Here is an 18,481-nt window from a genome sequence, read left to right as displayed (position 1 = left end):
TTATTGAACACGGATTTTGCTGTTTGTTCTGTCACCAACTCCTTCTCAACGTTCCCCACTGCAGAGTCAATGGCTGCCTGGTGCAAAAGCCCGGTCCAAGAGCAGATTAGCACATTGCAGCCTGCTGTGTTAATTAGCAGGTAATGAGAGATGCTGTCAATAAACTCAGCTGTGTCTGACCCCCCTCCTGGGCGCTGCCTGCAGGACTCGGGGATGAGGAGCCCTGCTGGGGTCACTCAGGAGATGATGTGCTCTCAGCCCACAGCAGAGGCACAGCTCTGGGAGAGCTCACACAACAGCAACAAATGCCTTTCACTCAGGTTCTTGGGGACAGCTGGGGGAAATGCTGCTCCACCTGGTTTGCTGGTAGAGAAGCCCTTGCTCAGGGTTCAGAGCTGGCAGTGTAAAGCCAGGAGTCAAAATGAAAGGAACTTCATTATCATTAATCAGGAGTGGGACTCTGTGATCCTTGTAGATCCCTTCCAAGTCAGTGTATTCCAGTATTGCATTATTCTCTAAGTATAGAATTATACTCCCCTGGAGCAAATCAGTGGAAATCTCTCCCCAAGGATTCCCCACTCTTGAGAACTTATCCACAGTGGGGATAAATACCCCCAAAGAAAAATAAACAACAAACTACATAAACAAAGAAATAAGGCTATTTTGCAGCTTAAATCAGAGCAAATTTCAAATACAGGTCCCTTCTCAGGCTGAAATCCTGAGGAATGGTGAGAGGAAAGTCCCCAAACAGTAACAGTTGCCTGGGCCACGTCCATTTCTGACTTGAGGAAAAGCTCGCTGCCTGCAAGGTGGCAGAAACATAACCTGTTTGAGCCTTAGAGAGAGACACATAACCATCATCATCATCATTTTTAAGGAGCACTGTGCACCACAGTGCCTTACGGACACCTATAAATTACCCAGCACCCGCCTGCCAGCTCAGCCTAAGCTCGATATTGCCTGCAGTAATTATTTGGATCAAATGCAGTTTATCTGCTTCATATTTGTGTTTCTGTGCTCTCTGGTAACTTATAAATGTCATTTCAGTGTTTATTTGTTATAATGAAACTTAATGACGTTTGAAACCGATGGCTGTGGTTGCAGGCTGCAGGTTCGAAGTAATCTCTTCATCTTTGAAGCAGGAGGCCCAATGATAACATTAAATTATCCCACAGAAAAGGAAGATGTATGCAGACAGATATTCAGGCCTGTGTATTATTCATTGGAGAGATGACTAGCAATGAGCCACAGTGCCTAAGGCGACGGACTCAAAGCATTGTCACCCAGCAAGGCAAATGTTCCTGTCCAAGGGGAGCCAGTTGTCAAGCCACGAGCCCAAGTGCATCTCAATCTGTTTTATTAAACCTTCGAAGGCATGCTGGGTGCCAGACGCCCATTGTGAGATGGCTGGCAGGGGAGAAATGAGGTGAGGCTACTGTAAAACAGCAGAGCTGTGTCAGGAAGGGGAGCATCCAGCTTTGGGAGGCATCAGAGGGGTGGGTGTCAGAACCCAGGACATCGCTCTGGCTGCCCTGGATGGCTCCAGCCCCTGCCAAGGGGCTCAGAGACCTTGGCACAGAGCCCAAGACCCCTGTGCCTTTGATTTTGACCCATGGAAAAAATTACCAACCTTATATGAGGAATTACAAGCCACAAAAGTTTAAGTAGAATGATAGCTAGTTTATCACAGAGTGAAAAGTAGAATTTTGGGGTTTTTAGAATGGGGGCTTGGGGTCTCAAGATGGAGGAATTTGGGTGTACCTTGTCCTTCCTTCTCCTTCCTAGCCTTCATCTTCTGCTGTGATAGTGGCACTTTTGGATTGGTTTAAGGTAGGAACACACTGTCTAACATAGGTGATAGGTATTGGAAAATTATTGTAAATAAAGTTCACGTACTTTTTAATATAAAAAGGCAACACTGCCCTGAAGGCAGGCAGTGTGCCATGGACTGACCTGCTGAAGGGACCTCAGCAGGCCAGGGAAAGAATGTTATAGATAACAGAAAATAAACAACCTTGAAAACCAGAGCAGAAGAATCCTGACTCCTTGGTTGCTGGGCTGGGAAAAGAGACTCTGCCACATCCCAGGGTCAGCCAGGACCACAGAGACCCCTGAGAGCTGGGGAGCAGAGCAGGAGCTTGGCAGTGCTGGGACCCCACCCCAGGCAGCTGCTGGGTGCTGAAGGCTGCTCTCCCTCCATGCAAGACCCAGAATAAACTTTTCTTGCTTTGCTTCAGGCACTGCTCCTTGTCCTCCCTCCTTCTGAATAATTTCCTCCCTTGGTTTCTATTTCTGCGTGTATTTATAGACTCTGGTCGTGTCTCCCCTTGAGCCTCCTCCAGACTATATAAATTTACCTCCTCCAGTCTCTCCTCTTACAACCTGCTGTCGAATCCCTGGGCCATTCCTGGCACTGCAGTCAGAATTCTCCCTGCTTTGCTCCGTGCTCCCCCCTGCAGGTCCCGTCCCCCCGCAGCCCACGTGGAGCTGCACAATTACTGCTGCTGAGCACCTCGGGACCTGCTGAAGCAAAATGCCCGTGGCAACAGCCAGGAACATCTTTCCCTCAGCTCCCTCCGTGCTGTCAGGAGTGTGGAAGTACGCAGCACTCAAAGAGCTTTAACCCCTGCAGCACAGCTGAGCTGTGCAACTTGTGGTTTTTGAGCTGCTTTCCTTCACATGGGCTGGTGCTCCCACACCTCCTGCTCATCCCCCAGGAATATGGAAACAGCCTCACCAGACCTCTCCTCACAAGGGCAGTGAAGATTTAGGGTCTGCAGGAAAGTGGATCCCAGTGAAGTTTGGCTTTTTGTCTTCACCTGCTCCTCCTGGCCAGGGTCAGACAGGTCTGGAAATGCCCTGTGCTGCAGCACCTGCCCCCAGCAGCAAAGCTCCATCCTCTGCTCTGGCCCTGAGCAATGGGACAGCGTGGCCAGAGGGTGAGGGAAGGGGCTCTGCCCTGCTCAGATGAGACCCCACCTGCAGAGCTGCCCCCAGCTGGGGGGTCTTCATCATTGGAAGGACATGAACCAACTGCAGTGAGGCCAGAGAGGTCATGGAGATGCTCCAGGGCTGGAGCCAGGCTGGAAGAGCTGGGGGTGCTCACCTGGAGAGGAGAAGGCTCCAGGGAGAGCTCAGAGCCCCTCACAGGGCCTGAAGGGACTCCAGGAGAGCTGGAGAGGGACTGGGCACAAGGGATGGAGGGACAGGACACAGGGAATGGCTCCCACTGCCAGAGGGCAGGGCTGGATGGGATATTGGGAATTGGGAATTGTTCCCTGTGAGGGTGGGCAGGCCCTGGCACAGGGTGCCCAGAGCAGCTGGGGCTGCCCCTGGATCCCTGGAAGTGTTGAATTCCAGGCTGGACAGAGCTTGGAACAGCCTGGGACAGGGGAAGTTGTCCCTGCCATGGCAGGGGATTGGAACAAGATGGTTTTTAATGCTCCTTCCAACCCAAACCATTCCATAATTCTTTGATTCTGTGTCACCCATAAGTCTCTCTTCTTTGCCAGGGCTGTTGTGTGAAGCCATTCCACATCCCTGAACTACCCCGAGGGTGCCAGTGTTTAGAGCTTCAGTTTAATGTGATTGCAGAGTAAGATTGTTTCCCCCAGACCCTTCAAGGACCAGCCCATGGGGCACATCCATCACTGGGATCTCCTCTGTACCTGGCACCAGCAGGGCAGGGAGGTGACCCCTGCAGAGGGCAAACCCTACAAGCAAACCCTGGTCAGTGCTTTATTCAGTGAGCACCACGAGTGCAGGGAAGCCTGGGCAACTCTCTCACTTCACCCCCCTGAGAACCTGGATGGCAACCAGAGACCTTTACTGGCAGACAGGCTACCTGATGACAACTGACAAGAGAAATTCATCTTCATTACTCACAGTCCTTACACAGCCAGGGCTGGAGAACCCCCTGCAAGGATCCCACCACTGAGAGCCCATCCCAGCCCCCAGCTCTGATTTCCCTATGAGCAGACCTCTTTTCCAGCTGGGAGAACCTTGGATTACCTGGCACAGCTGTCCCTGGGTCCTTGCAGCCCCCAGAGCCTGGGCAGGTCTCCCATCCACACTCCCACTGGATCTAACATTGCTTTAAACCTCGGTGACATCAATTAATGAGGAGGAGAGACCTGTGCAGGGCCACCTGCAATGCCCTTGATGGAAACCCTTGAAAAGGGAGTTAATTCTGGACTCTGGCCGCGCTCGGCTCGGAGGGGATGCAAGCTCTGCCACCTCCCAAGCAGCTCTGGGAACAAACAAGTTGACAAATGAGGCTGCCTCTTAATGAAGCTGCAGCCAAAGTCAATACTCGGCCCTTCTATCAGGGCACAGATCAAAGATGGTCTCAAGGGCAAATGGCCTGGCAGGGGTGGGACAGCTGTCACTCACAGGAGGGAGGGATCGCTCCAAATGAAAAGGAGCAGCCTCAGAAGCAGAGGGAGACAAGGGCAACTTGCAGAAGCAGAAAGGAAGAGGATTTAGAAGAGGAGACATGCAGAAGGTGGGGGAAGCCTTTCTTTCAGGTCTGGAGTGCTCTGTCTGCAGTTAAATCCTGTTATTCTCTCTGTCTCCACCATCACTGCTGCACATCCAGAGCTACATCCTCACAAACCTATTTCATCCTCACAAACCCGTATTTCATCTATTTCTCTGCAGAAGTTTTTCTTTTCCTCCCACCCAGCTGACAAAAGATGAGATGGAGAAGGATTAAGGTTCCCCCATCTATTTACAAGTATATTGAGGGGTTTAAAACTTCACCTCCAAGTTAGGTGCACTTGGGGTGATTTTCTGTGGGGAGGGATGGGCAAGAAGGAAGGAAAACAGCACAACAGATAAGGAGACCCCTCCCACAACAGCAAATCAGCTCCCCAGTATCTACAGCTGTTGGCAGCTTGGCGGAAGGATATTCTCACCGGGTGGTTGAGCTTTAGATCCATCAATGTCCACTGCACCCTCCAAGCCAGCACTTCAGGCTGTCCCCTGTCCCACACAGCAGCCTCACCACAGGGAGTGGCTGGGACAGGAGCCCTTTGGTGGATGGTGGGAGCTGGGACTCACCTGGGACAGGCCACCCCTGATCCCAGCCTGGCTGGACAAACCCTGGATGCAGTTCCATTCCCAGCTCTGGCTGGCTGGGAGCAGGCTCCTGGGGCAGGGATTGTTCCCTCATGTCTGGGAGGTGCCACAGCCCCTGGCCCAGCAGGGATTTCACCCTCAGCTGAAGGTGAGCCCACCCAGTCATTCTCTGTCTCCAGAAAAATCCATGGCAGCTGGGCTCTCCCTTTGAAAGCTCCAGGATTGAACACTGGTCTGAGCTGATGGCAACAACGACCCAGCACACTTATCTCCAGGTCAGCCTAAATATTTCATTTAGCTTCTAAAGGAGTCAATGCCTTTCTCTCTTTCTCCCTTTATTTTAAATCTCGGAATGCTACTGACTCTCATGAATATTGATGAGGATCATTAGTCACTGAACATTTCACTTCCCTTCTCTTTTCCCGTCTATATAAAAGCTTCATCTTTGTTAAAGGGGAAAAAAAAAACCATCTCAAGTTATATCTCTGGATATGCTTTAAGATTAGCTCCATTAATACATTTATAGAGGAGTAAATACCCATGGGAGCAAATAAAGGGTGTAAAAGGGCAGGGAAATACTGACTCTGAGACTGGTGCTGCACTGGAGGGAACTGGGAAGGTTTGTGGCTGATGTGCTTTGCCCTCTGAAGGATCTAAATAATCCTTGCATTGGCTGCCTGGCCTGGGGGATTCCCCTCACACACAATCCCTGCCTGTCCTGCAGGTTGTTGACCATTCCCACTTTTTCCACCTTCATCAGCCTCAACCCGAAGGCTTCAATCAATCTGAGTGAACACAGGTGGGAGGGTTTGGTCAGATACATAGTAATAATTTGGGGCAAACAAGAAGAAATAATTTGGGATAAATAATTTGGGGCAAACAAGAAAAGCAGGACTTGCAGCATTCAGCTGGATACTTCACAACCAGATTTCCCTATTTCCTTATGCTAAGAATTTTTAGAAGGGTTTAAAACAAGTCAGCTCAAACGCAGCTGCGTGCATTGCTGGGTGCTTGGCAGTGTCTTTCAGTCCAATCCAACACAGTCCCACTCCACTGAGGAATGGAAGCAGGATCACTGTGCTGGCCTGAAACACACAATTTCATCCCATTTTGCCATTACAGCAGTGAACCAGAGCTGCCTCACACTGCTGTAAGACAGGAGCTTCATGCTGTGGGTTGGGCTGCAGGGATGGTTTTATGTGGCACACAGGGAAGCCCTAGGGAAGGAGCTTCAGAATGAGTTATTTAAGCCTTTTCCAAGCACAGCAAAGCCACCAGCTCCCCAGTGCCCAGAACACCAGAGGGTTTCATCTTCACACCAGTCTGAGCTCCCACCCACAGCCTGCTGGGCTGGAAGTGCTCCAGCACTCCAGTTTCTGCTCACAATTGCACAGCAGATTTCCTTGTGCTGGTTCAAGATCCATTTCAATGGCAGGCCTGGCTGTTTGTCGATCTGAGGGTGTCTCAGGGTGGGACTTACAAGGCTGCAGTGGTTTTAATTGATATTCTAAGTGACAGGAGCTTGGTACTGCTTCATTGCTCCAGTCTGGGCATCAGCAAACCATCTCTGCCTGCAGAAAGCACGTGGCTACCTCCAGGAGAGGGAGGTTGGGGATCCAGAGCAGGCAGGAACAATCCTGCTGTCTCCTTGCAGCCATGTCTGTGCCACACAAGTGCCTGTAAAATAGCAGAAATTATGCTCTCCCTTTCTCCAGCCTTGGGTAAAGATGTGCTATCACAATATTATCCCCTTTCTGACCAAAATCTGGATTGTTTTCTTGAAAGCAATGGCTTGAGAGCTGGAGACTTCCACACAGCCAGGCTATCGTGTCCATGTCAGGGGAATTTACTGTGGTTGTGTTCACAGGGGTCTGAGGATGAGGGGAGAGACGAGGATCTGACTCCATGTTTCAGAAGGCTTGATTTATTATTTTATGCTATATATTATATTAAAACTATACTAAAAGAATAGAAGAAAGGATTTCATCAGAAGGCTGGCTAAGAATAGAACAGGAAGTAATGATAACAAAGGGTTGTGGCTTGGACTCTCTGTCCGAGCCAGCTGACTGTGATTGGCCATTAATTAGAAACATCCAACATGAGAGCAATCACAGATCCACCTGTTGCATTCCACAGCAGCAGATAGATAACCATTGTTTACATTTTGTTCCTGAGGCCTTTCAGCTTCTCAGGAGAAAAAATCCTAAGGAAAGGATTTTTCATAAAATGTGTCTGTGACAATTTACAGAATCATCAGCACCTGACTCAGTGTCAGAGCCAGCTCTGCCCATCCAGGCTCTGCTCTGGTGGTCACCACATCCTTTAGTGGTGGCCTGGCAGGGCTGGGTTATTGGCTGGACTCAGATCTTTGAGGTCTTTTCCAATCTAAACAGTTCCATGGCTGTGTGTCAGCTGCATGACTGGGGTCACTGATCTCACTGCTGCCAGCAGCCTCCCTGGCAGGGTCCCCATGAGGGAGGAAAGCTCAATACAGACCCCAGGCTGCAGCAGCAGCTCTGCAGAGAGGGGAAAACTGCCAGCAGATACAGCTCCAAGGGAAACAGCCTGGAGCATCATGAAGGTAGGAAAGCCAGAGCTGCCATCTCCAGACAGAGCCTTGGACCTCCTGTCACTCATGTCCCCCATCTCCGGATTAAAAATAAACTGGCCCAAAGCCCACAGCACCAAAAGATGGCCAGGCAGCTGTGGCAAGGTGAGGTCCACAACCTTATCTCTGCCAGCTTCCAGGTGCAGTTCACAGGACAAGCTTTTACCAACAACTTGCCATATTCCTCAGGTGCACAACCCATTTCAGTGCCAGAAAGGAACTAAATGGGCGTGGCAAGGGCAATGGAATTCAAGGGGCTGAAATAATCTATATCCCACCCTAGATATTGATCCATGTGTATAAACAGTGGAATCCCAGAATGGTTTGGTTAAAGTCCATCCTGTTCCACCCCCTGCCATGGGGCAGGGACACCTTCCAGTATCCCAGGCTGCTCCAAGTCCTGTCCAACCTGGCCTGGAACACTTCCAGGGATAGGGCAGCCACAGCTGCTCTGGGCAGCCTGTGCCAGGGCCTCAGCACCCTCACAGGGAAGAATTTTCTCCCAATATCCCATCTCACCCTGTCCTCCTTCAGCTTTAGGCCATTTCCTCTTGTCCCACCACTACCTGCTCTTGTGAAGAGCATCTCCAGCCTAAGACTCCTGAAATGTCTTTAGTGGGCTCTCCAAAGGCACTCCTGCAAGGGAGCAGTGCATAGACACCACAGGATCCAGGTTCTGCTGTACACACCTGCAGGCTGAATTGCAACAGAAGCAGCTCCTGAAATGTCTGATGCTGCTACTCAGGGAGTGAGGAAGGATCGTATTCATTTATTTAAGACCATGCAGCAATAGCTTTCCACAGGGGACTGCTGCTCAAATCAATAGATAAAATGATACCCTTCAACCATTAACTGCTACAACAACACTGTTACCGTAAAGCTCCCGAGCTTTGATCAGATTTATGACCAGCAGAGTTGTTCAGCCGTTCCACAGCTGCTGTATGACTGGAACATCAGGGATGGAGCTCTGCTCCCCCTCTCCAGAGGAGCAGAGAGCAGCAGGGAGCTGGGGAGAACAAGCAGCAGGTAACACAGGAATGCATTCCCTTGGCAGCATCCTTGGGAATGAGCGTGCTGCACCAGCCAGGACTCAGCTCACGGCCACAGAGATCCTGCCTTACCCAGTTCTCCAGCTCACCCAACCCAGGCACGGTTTCCCCCTGACACCAGACACTGATTTTCCTCAGGTTTCACTTACATCCCTGCCTTGTTCATCTCCCAGACACACAAAACATCACGGAAATATCAATGAGACCTCTGAGATAACAACGCATCCTTAACAACTCCTTAAGAACAGCTCTATCCACTCTCCTCTTCCTTCCCAACGCCTTTGTCAGATAAAGAACAAAAGGCTCAGTGCAGCTCACCCAGAGCTGCCGGCCCTAATCAATGCATCAATTGCTGAGTGACAATGCTGGGTGAGGGAGCACCCCCATCACAGAGTGGGTGGCACCTTCACTGGGAGTGACAGCAGTGTGAGGAATGCAAAGTTCCCACTGCATCTCGTGCTTGGAGGTCAGCTGATAACAGAGCCACCATCCCTGGAGATCAGCTGATAACCGAGCCTCCATCCCTGGAGATCAGTGTGGTGTTTGTGAGGTCCCCAGGACGGGGGAAGAGATGAGAATTTGACTCCATGTTCTCAGAAGGCTGATTTATTATTCTATTATATTCTATTATATTATGCTATACTAAACCTATACTATAGAAAGAGAAAGGATACATCAGAAGGCTTAACAAGAATGAATAATAAAAACCCGTGACTGACTCAGAGTCCCACACAGCTGGCTGTGATTGGCCATTAAGAAAAAACAATTCACATGTTTGGATAAACAATCTCCAGACCACATTCCACAGCAGCAAACACAGGAGAAGCTGAGGCTTCTCATCTTCCCAGGAGAAGAAATCCTGGCAAAGGGATTTGTCAGAAAATATGACAGTGATTGATCAGCTGATAACGGAGCCACCACTGCTGCACCCCTTTGTGCCAGGGTTCCGCAGCTTGCAGCAAAGCCTGGCAGAAATCCCATTTCCAGGGGGCAGACCATGCAAAACCCAGAAGGCAAAGCTGTGGGAAGATGCTGTGGTGTGGTTGGAGCTGTTTCTGGGCTTTGCTGTATTGGCTGAGCAGAGCCAACACTGCTTGAACTAAACCAAGTGGCAGGTTACAGGTCTGCTCCCAAAGGAGAGACCCTTCCCACTGTCAGGTCAGAGAACCAAGAGCAGTTTGACCTTCTACAGCAGCACTGAGGTTGCTGGCATCTGGTAGAGGAGAAAGGTCACGTTTTACAGGGATAACAGGACTAGCTCCTATTTATCCTTGAGGCTCAGGAAGATTCATGCTCAGCCTGTGCTGCTGCAGATGTAAAAGTCACTTGCAAGATCCAGATTAAGTGTTCCCATAAATCCAAGTAATTCTGAGGCAGCAACTGCCTTGCTGGGCTGTTAATGGGTGGCACAAATATGCCACTGTGCCTCAGTGCCACGCTCTAATCAGAGGTTTTCCTGGCAGGAAGGGTTCACTGAACCAGTTTGAACTATGGCAGGAGCAGAAGAGGCGGTCAAGCAGGGTGACATTTGCAGCAGAGGCACAACCAGCCTTTCTGAACAAGCCATCTTCCCCAAAAGAGCAGGGACTCCATCCCAGAGCCCAGCTGGTTTCTCTCCAGGCAGTAACACGGGGCCTGACAGAGACAGGAGCTGCAAATCAGACCATTGTGGAAAGGATGCTCAGGATCTGGGAGGAAAAAATATTGTGAGTTCTCTGTTCTCCACTGGAGAGATGGAAGGGTATGGTGGGATGGATGATGAGGGGTGGGACATCAGAGAGACATGGAGCTGCTGAGGTGAGTCCAGAGAGGCCATGGAGCTGCTCCAGGGCTGGAGCCCCTCTGCTCTGGAGCCAGGCTGGGAGAGCTGGGGGTGCTCACCTGGAGAGGAGAAGCTCCAGGGAGAGCTCAGAGCCCCTGCCAGGGCCTGAAGGGGCTCCAGGAGAGCTGCAGAGGGACTGGGGACAAGGGATGGAGGGACAGGACACAGGGAATGGCTCCCAGTGCCAGAGGGAAGGGATGGATGGGATATTGGGAATTGGGAATTGTTCCCTGTGAGGGTGGGCAGGCCCTGGCAGTGCCCAAGGCCAGGCTGGACAGGGCTGGGAGCAGCCTCGGACAGTGGAAGGTGTCCCTGCCCATTGGGGGTGGAATAAGATGAGCATTAGGTCTCTTACAAGATAAACCATTCCATGACTCTGTGATTCTGTGGCTGAACTGGGCACACATCTGCCCACAGCCCTACAAGCAGCAGTGCATCTATGCCCTGTGCCCACCACATTATCCAGGATTTCGATATTTGTGACATGCTTTAAAGCTTTAACCTACTTTGGTGTTTAGATCCATCTCCTTCCCTCTTTGTCCTCCTTGGTGTTTCCCCACCTCAGCTGCTGCCCAGCTCCCCAGGGACCCCAGCTCTGCCCTGCTGCAGAGGGAGCTGCAGAAGGAGCTGCAGCCCTCGCTCCTGCAGGAGCTGCAGATTGCCTCAGAGAAGCTATTAAGAAGCAGTCAAATAGAGCAACCTTTCATTGACAAGGCACTCGGCCCTTTAAACGATTCCAAATAGTGTTTTCTTTTTATTGCTTTCTGCAGTTTAACAGCCCTGGTTTCAAGTTACTTTGGCTTATGATAAACTCCAGATCTATAACACCTCTATTCTCTCCCTCTTTGGTCTCTCTTGCCCGCTTCTTCTTTATGTTTTTATTAAAAAAGATCCAGGAAAACAGATAGCAGATTAAAAGGGAAACAAATTGAAATGGGTCAAATGTATCTTGCTTAGATGACAGCCACCCCATTAGATACTTTTAAACAGGACAAATAATCCTTTTGGAAGCATAAGTGGGCTTTTACATTTATTCTAAATTACAAACCAAATGATTGCAGCCTCAAATGGAAGCACTGGCTAATTGCACTAATATCTCACTAATTCCAGCACCAAGGAATGGGGGAAAAAACGAACAATTTTCACCATTTTACCAATTATTCAATTTAGGCCAAGGTACATTATGCAAACCCTGGGCTGAGCTTCCTCTCCATTTTGTGATCTATGACAAGGACTGGAATTCCAGTTATTAATAATGGAGGAGCTATAATTATTCTAAGGATGGGTATGAGATAATTACAAGCCATAAAACCAGCTTTCATATGCAGACACAATTCTCTCCCCATTTCTGGCAGCACCAAAACCTTGCTGCAGACTGGAGACACCCTGTAGCTCAGGACAAACCCCCCCCACAGAGCTGCTCACAGGTCATGATGTGAAGCCAGAGCTGGGAACACGAGCAGGAACATGAGGAGCTGCCCAGCTCTGCAGGCAGGCAGGGGCTGGTCAGAACCAATCTTTCAGAGGCTGGAATTGGGTGATCCTGAAGGTTTCTTCCATCCCAAACACTGTATGACTCCATGGTTCTGTGATCCTAGAAGCTGCAGTCTGTGAGGGCTGCAGGGATGCAGGAATCACCCCAAACAGAGCAGGCTGGTGGCTCTCCTTGCATTTAGGCCACCACTGTCCCTGTCTCTCTGGGCCAACTCACCCCTGTCCCATGTCTGAGGTTTGTGGATGAATTCCATCTTTCCTCCTTCCCCCAAGAACTAGCTGTTGGAGCAAGGCCAGAGGAGGCCATGGACTTGACAAGAGGATGGGAGCACCTTCCTGGAGAAGATTGGGTTGTGTGGAGACCTCACAGCACCTGCCAGTGTCTGAAGGAGCCACAGGGAAGCTGGAGAGGGGCTCAGCCAGGAACTGTAGTGACAGGACAAGGGGGAATGAGTACAAATGGAAATTCAGACCAGATATCAGGAAGAAATCGTTCACTGTGAGGGTAGAGAGATACTGGCACAGGTTGTCCAGGGAGGTGTGGATGCCCCATCCCCAGAAGTGTCCAAGGCCAGGTTGGACAAGTCCTTGAGCACCCAAGTCTAGTGGGAAGTCTCCCTGAACATGGCAGGGGAAAGTTGGGACCAGATGATTTCAACCCTTAACATTTTGGATTCTATGAACAAAAGAACAGAGCTTTCCATTAGTGCCTTCAAATAAGATCCCAGACCTTCAGAACAGAAGAGTCAAGGTGATTGCAGCTCAGACTGCAAAATTTTCAAAGCCTCACTCCTTACCCTCCCAAAACTGAAGACTGTTTTATGCTGCCCAACAGCCCCAGGTGGCTTTTAAAGAAAAGTTGTATCCCCAGGATCCGGGCAGCCCTTTCCTGAGCTGATTTCTGCAGCCCTGACCAGCAGAGGTGACCTGCCAAGCTGTCCCTCTGGCACAGGAGGCAGAGCTCTCTGCAGCACAGGCTGCTGGCTCTGCTGTGCTTTGTGTGGTGAATGGAGACACCTTGAATGCACAATCCACCAACGGAGAGCGGCTGCTGCCAGAGATAACTGCGGCACAGCCTCCTCCTGGCACAGCAGACAGGGTTTGCATCCCTCTGAAGAGCAGGGTTTGTCCTTCCCTCAGCACAGATCATTAACCACTCACTGCTCCAGGAGGAAGAGCTTGCACCAAATCCTTCTGTCCCTTTCCCTGCTCCGTGCTGGGCACGGGGATGGAGCCCACCCCTCATACTCCAGGAGCTGTGTCCATGCCATGGAGATGCCACCTGTGAGGACATGAGAGCCAGCAAAGTGACTGGAAGGGGAGGTCAGAGGAGGGCAGGAGCTGCCCTGCCCTGCTGCCCTGCGTGGGGGGACATTGTTGTAGGAACTTCCAGCAGCTGGTGGCTGGTGGGAACAGGTGGTGGAGGTAAAGGCTGACACCTCTCAGTGCTTAATCGTTCCCGTTAGTAGCTTTATGAATGGCAGCCAAAAAGTGCCATAATTGCTGTAGTGACGCTTGCTAATGACTCGAGTTGGATCTGGCAAGTAGTCAAAGCCAGGAGACAAGAAGTAAAATTGCAGGAGCTAGCATCTGAATTCCTGCCTTGGACCATTGCAGAGGAGAGCAGAGCAAGCCCGGCTTGGGACCTGCAGGTATGGACAGGGAGCATGATGGGTGAGCAGAGAGAGATATTCCAGCACACCTCTGCCTGCTCCTGGGGAGAGAACTGCATGAGAAAGGAGAAGTGGGAACAGAAGAACAAGCCCAAATTTTCAGAGTAGCTCAAAATCCTTTTTCTTGGGAGACAATGGTGACCAACATCCTAGAAAACATCTCCCTACTCCAAAATCACCTGGAATCAGGGTGGCACAAGCCCTGGGAGAAGCAGGGTAAGTCAGCATCACCTCCAGCCCCAGCAGCACCTCCCTTTCCCTGCAGGTGCCTCGGGACGTCCAGGCCACCCATGGTGGCTTCCACTGCTCCACCCTCGTGGTCATGGGAGAGCTGTTCCCAAGGAGCAATTCAGCCCCTCCTGAGCTAACAGCACGCTCCTCCTGATTATGTATCTGTTTCTGAATGTTAACAAACAGTTGGCAGCAGCTGATTGAGTGGGTTATTAGCAGAATGAAGACAGATGGTGGAGGATTAACTCCAGAGCGTCTTTATTGCGTGGCCGTCATTGCAGACAGCTCTCCCTCTCCCTCTCTCTCTGTCTGCAACTGTCACCAGCTCCATTCCACCCCACAGCTCCCAGTGCACACCAGAGCGTGGGCCCAGCACGAGATGAGCCCGTCATCAATCACATGAGCACAGAGCAGCCACGCTGGAGCTGTGCCTTGCTGCTCCCCAGCCAAATTCCACCCCCAAATCCAGACTTTTCCTGCTGAGGGCTTTACAAAGCGAGAAGTGGTCGCACCTGATACAGCACAGCAGGGCAAGGACAGTGCCCAAACTGCGTTTGCTGTGCCCATCACGTGGGGCCTGACAGCTGGGAGAGGCTCCAGCATTGCACCTGGGCCTGTCTGATCACTGCACAGAGAGTGAGATGAGGAGCTCATGGAGCTGATGGAGCTGACGTGGGCAGAGGCACATCCATGTGTAGGGGGATAGAATATAAGTAAATAAAGGTAGTATAGAAGTAATCTTACCCCCTAAAGAGTTGCAGCTGGGTTAATTATTAAAGATTAGGAGCACGCCTGATGTTAACAGGCCACAGCTGTAGCTGATGATAAGCGTGTTATAAAAGAGTGGATTGGTTGGGTGAGGGGAACTGGAGTCAGTTGGCTGCTATGAGGACAAGGAAGAGTCAGTGCCTAGAGGAGCTGCCTACATGAAACATCAAGGAGGTACAAAACTCTGGCAATATGGAACCCTTGCAGTGTAATGACAATAGAACTCTTGTAGTATAATAACGACAAATGGTGACCCTGACATGGTTCAGGATTTGGGGAAAAGGACTAGAACTTTTCACTATAATGACAACATCCATGGACACTGATCTTGGCTCCTCATCCTGGGGCCAGCTCAGCTGGAAGAGCCACCTCTACAGCCAGCTGTGCTAATGGACATCATCCCTTGCCAGCTGCTCAGCAAAGAGCACAGTGCCACCAAAGGCCCTTGCTGGGCACCTCTAACCCAGATCTATTTCATCCCACTGGGAGAGGGTGCCCAACTGATCTGTGAGCATCCAGACTGGATCTTCTCTGTGAGGACAGCCAAAACCACTACGTTCACAGAATCACAGAATATCCTGAGTTGGAAGGACCCACAGGATCATCCAGTCCCACTCCTGTCCCTGCCCAGACCCCCCAACAGTCCCACCCTGTCCATCCCTGGCAGTGCTGTCCAAAGCCTCCTGGAGGTCTGGCAGCCTCGGGGCTGTGCCCATTCCCTGGGCAGTGCCAGCACCCTCTGGGGACAGAACCTGTTCCTGAAATCCAACCTAAGAAATTATTTCCCATCAGAAAAAGATTCTTCCACACTGTCAAGGTTTCTAACTCCTCTTGTGCTTATCTCCCTCCAAGCCATTGTAGATGTCTTCAGTAAATGACAGGAAGGTTCTAATGATCCCTGCAATTTCCTCTGGGATGGAGAGCCCATGCCTCATATTATCCCACTGCCCCACTGCCTTCCTGTGCTTTCAGTTCCCTCAGCTCCCTTGTAATTATTAATAGAGCTGCTCTTCAGCCTCTTTTTAAAGGGAGAAAAAGCTCTCACTTGGCACAAATACAAAGGGGGAGCTGCTCTCTCTCCTCACTCTGGTAAGAGAGCTGTCCCAAAGAGTCTGGCTCAGGCACCTTGGGCAGGAAATTCCTGTGAATGACCAGACACTGACCCCACCCCAGCTCACACACCATACAGCGTGGATCTGTACTGCAATACACCAAAACCCTGGGAAGCTAGATGTCTGCAATTGTCATCTGTAACTGCTTCTAATGAAAACACAAGTCCTAGGTGGTCTTTGTAGCCATGGAAATCCCCCTGACTTTTGTTTTTTGGCAGATTGTGCCTTTAAACATAATGGCCCTGCAGCCTGCAGGGGCCAGAAACTGGCTGCATGTCAGGCAGGAACACTTTGTTCCCTTTCCCTCACAAAAGCTTTACTTTTGGCCTTTCATGTTTCTTTGTTCTCTCTACACAAAGCCACGCTCAGCCTGAAAAGGGGGCTCACTTTGGCTGACGCAGGCTCTGAATCCATCAGGGGACAGAGCAATCCCAAAGGACTGGCAGCATGCCCAGGGTCCTGCCAGCTCTCCAACACCCTGAGAGCATCCCCAGGGTCTGGGCACAGCCACAGACAGCCTGTGCAAGAGCCTGGAGGGACAGAAAGGTACCAAGACGGAGGCTGCACCTTCTCACAACGCTCCTGTCTCACGGGGCAGCCCCTTCCCATTAAAAACATCCTCTAATCAATGTTTAAAGAGCGTGTGGTAATTAACAAGCATGAGGTGAAGCCTTGTGAAGTACTTTCCCCATGTTATCAGCTCAGTATCAGGGCTCCCGGGAACGTGAAGGAACCTTTGATCTTCTAACTGATATTTGAACCATAAACTTGCCTCTATGAGAGTTTTACTTCATGGAAATAAACTCACCTTTTACTCTTATGGAAAAAGGCTTCCTGCAGGAGCAGACACCCCCATGGCTAACTGCTGGATAAACTCCATCCCATGCAGGGAAAAAGAATCATGCAATAGTTTGGTTTAGAAGGGACCTTCAGGGTCACCCAACACAAGCAGTGAGCAGGGACACCTTCCTCCAGACCAGGCCACTCAGAGCCCCATCCAGCCTGACCTTGGATGTTTCCAGAAAAGGAAGCCCAGCAGGGCAAGAGATCACACCCTTTGTCCAAATTATTTCCAATCAGAATCCCTTAAAAGGGTTAAATCCATGCTTGGGTCAAGTTTCCAATTCCCAGAGTGACCTCACGGAAGCCAACTCCCTGTGGCACATCCTGGAGACCCTCCCATCTCACAGGGCTCTGGGCTTCCTTCTCTCATCCAACATTAATCAGAGGGGGCTGCACCAGGGCTGGCTCCAGGAAAAGAAGCTACCAGAAGCAAGGATGGCAGTTCCTCTGAACATAAATAGTTTTTGTTTAGTTATTATGCTTCATAATTATTTATGATATTTCTATGGATTAATCAATGCTCATAAAGTACTTGGGGAATGACTGGAATATAAAATAGGGAGATTTTAGCAGAAGTTTGAAGAGCAATGTAATGGTGACTCTGTGATGTTCAGAGGCACCGGAATCTGGGATTCTGGAGGTGGCATGGGACCACTGCCACCCAACTAGAACAAGAAGAGTAGATGCAGCAATTGCTGCAAGAGCTTCCTGTGGGACAAATCCTTTCTGTAGGAAAAGACAGTGGGTTTTGGATGTATGGAACTACAAAGCTCCTGCTCTTCTCTTGCAGCTTCACACAGGGGGCTCCCCATGTGCCCTCTAAGATGTTCCAGAGATCAAAGGGGAAGCAGAATTTTCTTCTGGGTGGGAACAAGAACCCAGCACGCCCTCAGAGGTGAAGCCCCTCTCAATGAGATTGCTAAAGAGGAAGAAGAAGAAGAGAAGGTGAGGAAACTGCTCACCTTCAGTCATCCTGCGGTACTTCTCCTTGTACATGAACCCCAGTACTAGGCAGCATCCTCTTCCTGGGAGCCCCAGTTCTGCAAGAGAAGAGAGCGTGGGGTTAGACTGGGCTGGGGACAGGAGCAAGCACCTGGGGCTGCTGCAGGGAGCAAGTCCTGCTGGAGACACCCTACAGGAGAAGCGCCAGGAAGGTGGGCACCTAACTGAAGTCTTTGGTCAGCCTCACAGAGCTGAGCTTGGCTGGGGCCCAAGACTGTATCTAAAGACAGGAGGGTCAGCATCCCCTCCCGTGCCTGTCCTTAAGCTCTCCTCTATTCCAAGTGAGGCAATGAGCTGCATCTTCTTCCACAACAGCATGTTGCAGCAACAGGACTCTCTCATCCCTTTCTCCCTTAGTGGGCAGCAAAGTGAAACGTGAAATGGGCCTCAGTAGGGAAGAGAATTCTGGCCTGAGGAATCTTGCTCTTTAGAAGCAAGCAAGTGACCCTGTGAGCAGGAGAGAGCCAGAGTCTGAGGAGGCACAGGCCTTTGATGCCTTCATTTGTTAATGGGGCTTTTTGACTCTTGGTAACAAACAGAGAGATCTGAGCGTGGGTTTTTCCAGAAGTAGGCTGCGAGCACAGGCGCTCTCCCCGTGCGCATCGCAGAGAGGCAGAGAGCTCTCGTTCTTCAAACAAATCCTCCTGTGTCACAGTGCAGAAAATTAAGGTACCATGTCCCCAACGCTGCCTGCGGACCTGCAGAGCTCCTCAGGGGCTTCTGTGCTCTGCAGAGCCCTGCTGATCAAAGCCCCTTTGATGTTTACTTAATGTGGCTGTGGACTGTGCAGAGCCCCCTCT

At 50.6% G+C, this 18,481-nt stretch overlaps 1 protein-coding gene across 3 annotated transcripts in view; it reads right to left on the bottom strand.

Moving 5' to 3' along the window:
• KIRREL3 (kirre like nephrin family adhesion molecule 3) overlaps window positions 1–18,481 on the bottom strand; it is a 413,001-nt gene that overhangs the window by 125,221 nt on the left and 269,299 nt on the right. For 2 of the 3 annotated variants that reach the window (XM_059488439.1, XM_059488440.1), the window contains exon 2: window positions 17,642–17,719. The exons of the other annotated variant lie outside the window; for it this stretch is intronic. In XM_059488439.1, coding sequence (XP_059344422.1) covers window positions 17,642–17,719 — 78 coding nt within the window. The remainder of the gene's footprint in view (window positions 1–17,641; window positions 17,720–18,481) is intronic. 3 annotated transcript variants of the gene reach the window in all.

The sequence above is a fragment of the Ammospiza nelsoni genome, chromosome 24 (genome assembly GCF_027579445.1).
Source record: "Ammospiza nelsoni isolate bAmmNel1 chromosome 24, bAmmNel1.pri, whole genome shotgun sequence".
Lineage (NCBI taxonomy): Eukaryota > Metazoa > Chordata > Aves > Passeriformes > Passerellidae > Ammospiza > Ammospiza nelsoni.
Note: the sequence above shows the minus strand (reverse complement) of the source record. Positions and strands in the feature narration are given on the sequence as shown.